This window comes from Nanorana parkeri, unplaced genomic scaffold (genome assembly GCF_000935625.1).
Source record: "Nanorana parkeri isolate BGI_ZX_2015 unplaced genomic scaffold, ASM93562v1 scaffold1440, whole genome shotgun sequence".
In the NCBI taxonomy this organism is placed as follows: Eukaryota; Metazoa; Chordata; class Amphibia; order Anura; family Dicroglossidae; genus Nanorana; species Nanorana parkeri.
The window spans coordinates 170501-181657 of NW_017307708.1; the positions used below are offsets into that span (position 1 = coordinate 170501).

Genomic DNA, 11157 nt, shown 5'->3' on the forward strand with positions numbered 1-11157 from the left:
TGGACTCAGGACCCTGCCACGCCATGGACTCAGGACCCTGCCACGCCATGGACTCAGGACCCTGCCACGCCATGGACTCAGGACCCTGCCACGCCATGGACTCAGGACCCTGCCACGCCATGGACTCAGGACCCTGCCACGCCATGGACTCAGGACCCTGCCACGCCATGGACTCAGGACCCTGCCACGCCATGGACTCAGGACCCTGCCACGCCATGGACTCAGGACCCTGCCACGCCATGGACTCAGGACCCTGCCACGCCATGGACTCAGGACTCTGCCACGCCATGGACTCAGGACTCTGAGGACCGTACAATGCACTGGACTCGGGACCTTGCAACACAATGGACTCAGGACTCTCCAACACAATGGATTCAGGACTCTGAGGAATGTGCAATGCAATAAATGCAGGACTCTGCAACGCAATACACTCAGGACAGCCAGCATAATCCTTCGGCCCCCCAGACCAGTCTTCCCATTCCCTCCCCAGCAACATCATCCTCCTCTCTCCACTCTCTGGAGCTGCGCTCATCTCTGCCCATTGTCTGCAGCTCCAGAGAGTGGAAACAGGAGGATGCCGCTCCCAGCACTCACCAACTCCGTCCTCATCTGGCCACTCGGCTCCTCCTCTCAACCACCTGCCAATCACTGCCCCATACCCTGCACCCTCAGGTGGTCACCTAAGGTAGCAGTGACCCCGGCTGTCAACATGCTGGCAGTCCCCCAGCCCAGTTTGCTCCAGCCACCAGCAGTACTGCTGCTCCTGCCTGCGGTTAAGATGGCCCTAGTTGTTTTAGTCACAAAAAAGAAAGACTTCAGGTTTCATAATCTAATCTATTTGCATAGCCCAAACATACATGGGACATTTGCATAGCCCAAACATACATGATAATTCAGTGGCTTTGCTAGGCCTGGGCATTTGGGTCAACAGACCTGGGTCTTGGATACAAACACGATAGTACATATGTTAAACTTTAATACACCACATAACTGATGACTAGGGCTTGGCGAATATGCCTGGGTTCAGTTTGGGTACAGTTTTGCGAATCTTGTTCAAAACTGGCAACTTTTCAGCTACCCCAATTGAAGTCTATAGGGGCTATTCTTGTTGTTCAGTTTTGGTCATTTGTAGGGTTCTTGTGACACATTATTGGTTCTATGCACTACCTTATAGGTTGTTCCCTATTTCTACATTCCTACGCGCTGTAATATGCCCAGGTGGGAACCATTCCCATAGGCAATTATTGGTTTTCACATGTTGAGCGTTTTACAGCGCGTAGGTTTGAACCAGGCCTTAGATGAACTTGCAGAACTCCCAGACTCTGTGGCTGCTAGTTAGCAGGGGACTCTGTCTAGTGCGTGGTAGTTTGGGCTGTTTGGTGAAGGGGCAGAAAAAAGAGAATTTCCAGTTATCTCCGTTTTAAAAATGGGCACAATGTGTTGTCACATATTGGAAGCCTATACAAATCTCTCTATCATGATTGTCTCCCTGTAGCACAATACTATCTGGTAAAATGCATTTCTCTCTGGCACAGCTACTTCCGATAATGTGTATCACCAACTACCATAAAAATATCTGGTAAAATGGTATATCTGCAGCAGAAAGGTTTCCTGTAATGTGTATCTTCCTGTAGCATATCTGTCTCTCGTGCAATGCATCTTGCTGTAGCACAATTGTCTTAAGTAATGTGTTTCTCAATGTGCTGTTCATCTACTAGCTTTGAGAAGGGAGGTGGGCAGATCAGGCAGGAGGGAAGTGACTGTACTGTGTGTTTGTGGAAACACATACAGCTTACTAGCACACACAAGGGTGGCTCCATAAGACCCTGCAAAGGAAAGGAGCCACACTAAAACAGGATATCAGGACCAGTGCTCAGGGAACCAGATGATTCTGCATGAAGCTAAAACATTTAAACATCAAAAAGCAGCATTTATTGTGGTTTAATCATTTATTGTATTTAAGTGATTTAGTCAGCATTTGAAAAAGCTTAAAACATTTTGACTTTAATATCACTTTAACACTTGCATCCAATGCACTACACTTACTTTTTATGTGAATATTAAACTCTGCACTCTTCTTCATTATGCGGTTGTTGGATGTTGTCACTTCACAGTAATATTTCCCTGAATCCTTTAGCTGAGCAAACTGAACTTCATATTGATCAGATAAACTGAAACTCTGCACATTCTGATCATCCTTATAAAAAGCAAAATGGAGTTCTCTTTTTTGTCTGAGCGGATTCAGAAATGTGTTACATGTCAGGGTCATGTTATCACCCTCTAACACCAGATGTGTTGTCACTTTTATTTGTGGAGATGGGAAAAGGCCTGCAAGACACAAAATACCATATGAAACCTTTGCTTCAACATCAATGTTTATTTAAAATTAATGGAAGTACTAATCACACGGCACTGCCAATTATATGAGGCCATCTGGGTTAAGCTGGCCATACGCCCCTCAGCACTTATAAATACCCTTTTGGTCAGACGACACACCCAATATTGTTTTATAGAATTCTGGAAGTTCTGGCAGGGATTCTGCAAGTAAAATTGGAAGTCCTGGCAGGGTTCTGCAGGAACCATTGCAAGTCTTCGCAGGAAATCTGTGAGTACCATTGGACATCCTAGCAGGTATTCTGGAAATCCTGGTTGGGGTTCTGAGACTAGGAGTTCTGGAAATCCTGGTAGGCATTCTGTCTTTAAATTATGTATTTAGCTTGTTGTTTTGCTATGCACTCTAAAGTATTTACACATTGTGAACACAAAGCAAAATCAATTTAAAAATACTCACTTCTATAGCTATAGGTTCTGTGAAGAAATTAATTTTCAAAGTTCACAAGAGAGGCAATTAAATTTCAGCTTTTATCCTATTACTTTCTTTTGCAGTACAATCTTGGCAGCCTGTCACTCCTATAATTTAAACACAGAGCAGATGTTTCTAAACTGTTAGAAAGACTGAACCCCAAATTCAGAGAGGGTAATTTATCAAAACTGGAGCAGCTGTGCATGGCAACCAATCGTTTTCTCTCTTTTATTTTCAAGATTAACTGAACAAACTGAAGAGAGAAGCTGACTGGTTACTATAGGAAACTGCTTCAGATGCTGTCTGCTCCAATCTAAAAAAATATCCCAGAAGCTTTATTACTTTACAGTACAAGCAGCTTACTATCCACTGATGATGTTGGAGGTTGACTTGTTTTAAAGTTCTTGTGCTTGTTAAGAGTAATGCAGAAAATTGGAACTGAACCACCAAGCATCGCACCCCCATAGAATAGCAATAAACCAGTGTATGTTTTGATTGGGACTTTTAGGGTGCCAAACCACAATAGATTAAAATATTTATATAAAAAGTATACATTTATTAGAAGCCATGTATAAAAACAATAGTTAAAACATTACATAGCAAGTGTTGTGTGTTCCATCAACATATGCAGTTGTCTTCAGAATACAAAGAATACCTCTCTGGGCCTCTCGCGTTGATATACACCCAAATTCTTTCACAATATAAGCTTTCTGTATATACATAATTCACAGGTCAGAGAAGTCCAGTCTTTTATGCGTTTCACCTATGCTTCTTCAGGAAAAAGGGTAACTAGCAATTATAACAAGTGCATTTGATGGTGATAGGATTCACACACTTGAAGGAAGACCCATAGGGGTCTATTCACAAAACTGCTGAAGGATCTAGCCATAGCTTCGGCTGATCCTTTGGCTAGCTTCAGCCCCAGGACCCTTTCGGTTCTACTGAATTTTTCACTATAGCCCGTACAGCTCCCGAAGTCGGCCGAGCGTCTCAATCGAGCCAAAGCCAAAGCTGGCCGAACGGCGGAGCCAGCCGTCATCCCACAGTTGGCTCCGGCCACTTGCAGAGACAGATTAGCATCTGGGGAGAGTAATGACAGATCAGCGTCCCTGGTTACCTGGTAACCAGGGACGCTGATCTGTCATTACTCTCCCCAGGACGCTTAGGGAGTCTCCCGCTATTAGATAGCGGCTCCCGGCTGCCCGGGAGAGAAACACTTTCTCCTGGAAAGGTTTACTCTGCTCGCTCGTGATTGACAGCAGAAGAGGGCGGGTGCAATAGCCAGCTTGCTATTGGCTATTGCAAATTGAAATAGCCAATAGGAATCTAGCTATGCATTCCTACGCCGACTTTTTTTTTATTCTGACGGCAGTAGCTGTCAGAATACTAAAAAAAAAACAACAACAAAAAACTTGCAGATAGCAAAGAAGCTATTGCTTCCTCTGCTATCTGCCATCATTTCAATTGTTTTCTATTTTTTTTCTTCTTTTTTAACTGTTTTTCTATTGCTTGGTACCACAGAGGTACAGAGCAGAATAGCCGAGCGCCGCTCGGCGGCATTCGGCTATTCACTCACTGCTGTTCGGCATCTATGAGAATAGGCCGAACATCAGCAAGTAGCCTGCCAAAGGTTCGGCTAAGCCGATCCAGATGTTGGATCGGCTGAGTCGAACGTCTTCTGCACTTCGGGTTGGCCGAACAGGTTGAGCTGTTCGGCCGACCCGAAGCCACCCGATGTATATATATATGGCTGATATCAGCTGTACAAGCCTAAAGTGAATAGCGTTCGGCTTACTTCACTTAGGGTCAGTTATGCACTCGGCTGCCTATGGCAGTTTTGGGAATAGGCTCAATAGAGTTCCCATGAGGATGCCACTGGTGAGGAGCACCTGGAGACACCAAGAAGAGGAGATGAGAACTCCCACCTCAGGGTCCTGATAACTGGTAGTGGAAGCATTAATTACTTCCAGAAATTAACATCTTTTCAAGGACTGGTGTAAATTAATCATCCTATAAGATCTCATAATGTGGCACCCGATATGATAACTGATCACCAGTCCACTGTCTCCAACGCCCCTCTGCACCAGGTGAATATGTATATATGTACAACTGCATATGTTGATGGAACACACAGCACTTTCTATGTAATGTTTTAATTACTGTTTTTATATATGACATCCAATAAATGTATACTTTTTTATATAAAAATTTTAATCTGTTGTGGTTTGGCACCAAGGCAGGAAGCAAAGGGAAATTTCCCCAGCAGGACACAAGCAGCTTAAAAAAATCTGACAGAGGTTTTAACCCTTCTACATTCTAAAGGCTATGTATACACTTTAGGCCAAAATGTTAGAAGTTTCCACTGGGCACAAAAGATATTTTGAAAGTTCATGCAGATATAAGGTAGTAAAATAGGTTATAGATTAAATCGTTAAGAGTGGTTATTCCAGTGTTCTATCTAATAATCTTATCTGAAGATAAAGAAATGAACAGAAAATTGGAGTTATTGATCAAATAGTATTTTTGTATGTTGTTTCCAAAAATGAAAGGCGTAACTGAATTAGTTGGTGCTGACTGCAACATCAATTTTGTTAGTCTTTTTCTCATGCTTTATTTTAATGTCTCAGCCATAAGGTCAGCACTGTCCCTATAATGAGGCAGCCTGAGTCGGTTGCCTCAGGCAGCATCTCATTGAGTCACGTGGGGGAGGAGGCAGGTGTGCCTGCCACACCCTTTCCGGCCAGTGCATCCCAGGTTGCTGAGAGCTCCTGGCAACCAGTGATGTCAGTGAGCTGGGCGGGATGCCAGACGCCAGAGGTTCCTTGCACCAGACAACTCCCCTTTCCCCACGGTAAACCTGAGAATCTAAGGGTCTGTTTCACTTCTGCTAACCAGAAGGTCTCTCTAATCTAATGGTAAAAATACATAGATCTACAGCATATCTGTATTTGGTCATTAGGTTGTGTGTATGGTGCAACTGGTTATATTGTTTCAATCTATTTTATTTAGTTTATGGCACTCTTTATATAAATGTGATTACTGTAATTTGGTTAACAATGAAACATAATTCTGGGTGTTTTATCATCCTTTTTGTTCATACTATTGGAATCTTTTAGCAATAATGTTATTGTGTGATATAATAACATATGAGTAAACGGATAATATTAGAATTACATTTTATATCGTTATTTAATAACATGAATGCATTTAAAACATTTTTTTTCACTTTTTGTAATAAATGTTTTATGACAGGAATATTAAATTCTCTTACTAGTTTTGTATGCCTAAAGAAGGAAGAGTGTTTGAACCCTCAAAACGCATTGGATTTCCTTCTACTGATTATCTAAAAAAACATAATTTTGAACTCTTTGACCATTAGTGTAGCGCACTTAAGCTGGCCATGCACTGTTATATTTTTTTCATTTAACCTGTGGGCTGAATAAAAAAATATAACAGCTTCATCCATCCATTCTAAACAGCTTGGGTAGGCAAATCTCGTGCTAGGCTGTTGTCAGAATACCTGAACAGTGACAGCAGATAATTGGCTGACATTCTGGTCTTCCCTATAGAAAGCAAACTGCAGTTCTGCATCCTGTGTTCTCACATTAAGCCTTGTGTCACATGACAAAGTCATGCAATCTCCTTCAATCACTGGAAATGGCTTCACTTTTAAATCTGGAGAGGTGAAGAGTTCTAGAAGAAAAAACACATCTACATTAAATGGAAATCTATCGTTGTCTGCCCAATCTTCCAGATGAAGCTAGACATTTTTCTCTACAAAACCTGTTAGGAATGTATACCAATGGGCATTCAAGACCTTATGTTCCTTCGGCTTTTTAAACCATTTCCAGATATCTCTTTATCTAGCGTCATTTGATGACCTAAAAAGACTGACTTTAAATAATAGACAGTTTCTTTGGAAGTGGAAGAAGAAGAATAGAGTTGAGTTTTGAATATTGACATCTAAAGAAATGGGGCTAGGTCTCCCGAATATAAGAGTCTATAACAGGGCTACACTTGTGAGAGTTGCTTTAAAATGGCTGGTAAATATTGACTGAGAAAATGTCCCTCTCCTTACTTCTTCATTCAAGGAGGTGGAGGTTTGGTTTGTGATTCTCCGTTTTTAGGGACAACCCATTAGAGCATGGAAATCCACCTGGGAGAGGTTGGCATTAAACATCCAGAATTCAAATCATTGTTTGCCCATTACTGGGAATTTAAGGTTTCTACCAAGATTAATATATAACATTTTGATAGATAGAATAAAGAGGGATTCCGGACTCTGAAGAATTTCCTGAGTGAAGGGTCCTTCATTTTGAAGAATGAAGGGTCCTGGGCTTTGCCTGGAAAACATGTGTATGTGAAGAGTCCAGTCCTAACATCCCAGGCCTCCAGCCTGGTTAAGTTACTACATGGAGGGGTCCTGAAAATGTTTTCTCAGGTATCCTCCTATGTTACTGTTATATAGGGTGTTGTAAAGAATGTGGACATAGATGAAAAGTGAAAATATAACAGGAACAAATGTATGCCATGTTGTGCTAGACACATACTTGACGATCAGTCTATGCTAGAACTCATTATTTCAAAGTCCCACTCGTGACGAATAGGTACAAAAACTCTTCACCTACTTTCTAAATGGAAACCACCTGAAGGGGTATTATTACAAAAATGGCTTTCCAACAATTTGGCCCCCGCTGCCATTAACTAACCAGGGCCGCTGCCAACTCTGGACCCTTCTTTGGAGTATTATTCCGATAATGTTCTAATATAGTTATTACATTTTTTCTGTATGGTTTAACAAGACTTACCTTTGACAGTAATGAAAGCTTCAGCAGTGTAAAAGTCATCCTGAGTGTAATACAATTTTTTTTTACATTTGTATTGACCAGTGTAATTTAGAGTCACATGCTCCAGATGCAAATTAATATTGCTTGTAGAAGACTTTATGATCTTGTCATCCTTATAGAAGACGACACCTTTGACAGTATAACCTGCAGGGTGACTGTAACATCTCAGAGTGATTGTATCTCCTTCATAAACATAGGGCGGGACTTCCAGCTTAATCAAGTCTGAAATGAAACATGCATTTTCATATGTCTTAAATCTAGGAATCCTAAAGAGACACAGTCAATAGGTTACATTTATATTGATGAACTATTTATTGAATACTGTAAATTTCTAACTTTATATTTGATCAAACATCATATACCTCCGCCACAACTTGAGTGGAAAGCTTTAAAATGCACCTTGTGAGGCTACATCACCCATCTCAAAAAGGCAAAATCAGCCACGATTCAGTCACTATTAACAAACCTCCACACCTAGGAAATTACCCACAAGAGCTTTAATGACACAACACATAAAATCACATAAAATCTATTGCTACAAAAATGCTCGAACTTTGCTAACTTAAGGAACGATCTTACTTCTGTTGTAAAAATTGTGCATTTTGCTTACAGATATGAGCAAGTTGCAGATGCATTTTATGAATATTACACAGAACGTTACAATAATCCTAGCCCTGACAATACCATCTCTGAGCTGGATAGACTCACTCCCTAGAAACCTCCATTACAGATCAGCAGATCCGGGCCACTATAACGTCCCTACCATCTAGGAAAAGGCCTAAACCCCATAGATCCACCAACACATTTTATAAGCATTTCTTCTACGCAATTTCTTCCTATTTTGAACACCATGTTTAAAGCCATGTCAGATATATGCCATTTTTCTGGACAATCCCAGAAGGCACATACATTTCTCATTCCCAAAACACAGGAGGACCCAATAAAGTGCTCCAGTAATCATTCAATATAACTCATTCATGTTGATCTGAAAATATACAGTACATAGGTTAAAGCAGACAGATTAACGTCCCATGTCCCATACCTCATAGTCTTGACTGAGTAGGCTTTGTCCCTTTTCAAGATGCTAGGGAAAATATAGTTAAGACTATCACTACACTCATCAATGTCACCTTCCTCTCTACCTGCTGTAACTGTTCAAAATGCTATTTTTAGCGTAATTTTTATTTGTCTAATCTGTGAAATAAGAGAGCCTTAAAGGCCTGGGGAGATGGCTGGGAGCAGAGGCTGGTGCAAGAGGAGAGGTCGTGGGTAACATAAGTGGACAATGCACCACATACTGTGTATCCTGCTGCCTTGACCCCATTTTCATTTTTTTCCTAATTGCTGCCCTTTTTTTAGGATCAAAAGCTTTATAATAAAATATAAGCATACACATTTCTGTTCACTATGAAATCAAAACTTACCTGAATATTCCATAAATGTGACTGCAAAATACAAAAAGGTGTATCATATGATTTGGCAATAAGTAATATTATATATACAGTAAGTAAACATGCTGTTTGCACTTACAGTTTGGTCTTACCATCCATTATGATGGTGTTCTTTAGTGGGGTAATGCTAACCTAAGATGATATTTCAGTTATAGGCCAGGGTTGGATGGTTACATTACTTACTAGGATCTTACATTTTGTAAGATTTTTTTCCTGTAGGGAAAGCGGTAGAGTAGGTGGCCAGATGTCTTCAGGCCAGAGGTAATAACAGTAAATTTCCTGTGGAGACTTCTCTGCTTCAATCAGACCCTCTTAGTCGCTGCTATCCAAAGCACCATAGAAGCAAGGGCTCACCCAACCCTCTTAGTGTGTCTGTTCTACACCCAACAAGTGCAAGTAGCACATGTCGTAGATATCTTTAAAAATTCCCCTGTCAGAGATTATGGCTGACTTCTATGTCACAGAGTGAGCACATTAATCTTTTTTTATTACATTTTCTAAATAAAATATGGACAAACAGAAAGAGTATAAAAAAAATAGAAAAATATAATATAACATTTCTTCAACAACTTTAAAGAAAGAGAACATATACAAATTTCAGTGTAGAAAAATATACCATGGGATCAAAACAGTTTAACCCAATAAAAAGGATAAATACCATACTTTCCAAGGTTTCCAGTATACATTGAATTTAACTAGGTTGGAATTCTGAAAAGCTAGAATTGGTTCATAGTTATAATGTAGGTGGATAATTTGTAGAACTTGGTAGATAGCAGGGGAATCAGAGGATTTCCAATTCCTTGCAATAATTAAATTGAGCTATTAAAAACACGTGTAATTATTATGCCAAAAGAGTAAGGAATACTATCTATTCCCAAATTTAATAGAGCTAAGGCAGGGTCAGGTCAGATCTCAACCCCTGGAATTTGAAACACCACTGAGAAAAGTTGGGACCAGAAAGAGGAAAGTTTGTTACAAGTCCAAAAAATATAGAGCAAGGTTCCAACCTTTTCACACTGTCGCCAGCACTGGTTAGAGTGATTAGACGAAAACTTTGCCAATCTATAGGGTGTAAGATACCACCGCAAAGTCAACTTCTTAGAGATTTCCCACAGGCTGACATAGTGCAAAGTGAACGACATGTACTGAAAAGCCCTGCTCCATTGGGGTATAATATACGTCTTATGCAAGTCTAATTTCCATTTAAGAAAAGAAGATAATTTAATAAACAGCAACTTGTCTTGAAGGACATGATATATTAGCGAGATTTCTTTCCATGCATAGAAGGAACGATGATAAAAAGACCATATGGAATCAGGTACTGGCAATGTAACAATATCTATTGTAGCAAGTAAATGTTTAATTTGTAAATATCGATAATATTCTCTACACGGTAGAGAATAAATCGTCGCCACTCCCTCAAATGATCTTAAAGTATTCCTGGTGTATAAGTCTGAAATCAGATTGACCCCATGGGAAGTCCAGGATTTTAGTGAGAAGCTGGGTAATTAATAAAATATTAATTTTAGAAGTACGGGTATTTTGGACATTGCACATATGTTTCCACTCTGATAAGAGCACATTAATCTTTCGAAAGCAATAGTTTAATGGACTGACATCAACAGGGGTTTATTGTAATACATTTTGTTATGCCCTGTATAATGTATTTACCTTCTGTCAGTTGTGCCTGGGCATAGAAAGACTGAATTCTAACCAGTCATAAATGCATCAAGCATTTCTCCAAACACTTCTGGAACAACATTGCTACAAAGTTACATAGCAAAGATATGAAGACAACCACACAACTTACCAAATACGAGGATCCCAGCTAAAGCAGACATGGTGACTGAAGCCTAAGAATACTTTCTTTTTTATTTAATTGTGTTGCTATGTCCCCGGCCCCCCACTGCTTCCTCTGTATGCCCAGACCACAGATATACTGCACAAAGACATGAATAGATAAAACTTATCACAGAAAGTTGTGTAAGGTGTCATCACCCAGAAAATCAGCAAATATGTGACAGGAAATTGTAAAAATGATAATGCTAATTGCTAA

The 11157-nt window shown here is 40.3% G+C and overlaps 1 protein-coding gene across 1 annotated transcript in view; it reads right to left on the reverse strand.

The window, feature by feature from the left end:
- Positions 1-10942, reverse strand: part of LOC108798261 (Fc receptor-like protein 5) — a 15101-nt gene extending 4159 nt beyond the window's left edge. The window contains exons 1-4 of the mRNA XM_018569994.1: positions 10912-10942; positions 9075-9095; positions 7612-7872; positions 2047-2328 (exon numbers count right to left, since the gene is read on the reverse strand). Coding sequence (XP_018425496.1) covers positions 2047-2328; positions 7612-7872; positions 9075-9095; positions 10912-10942 — 595 coding nt within the window. The remainder of the gene's footprint in view (positions 1-2046; positions 2329-7611; positions 7873-9074; positions 9096-10911) is intronic.
- Between the last annotated feature and the right edge of the window lie 215 nt (positions 10943-11157).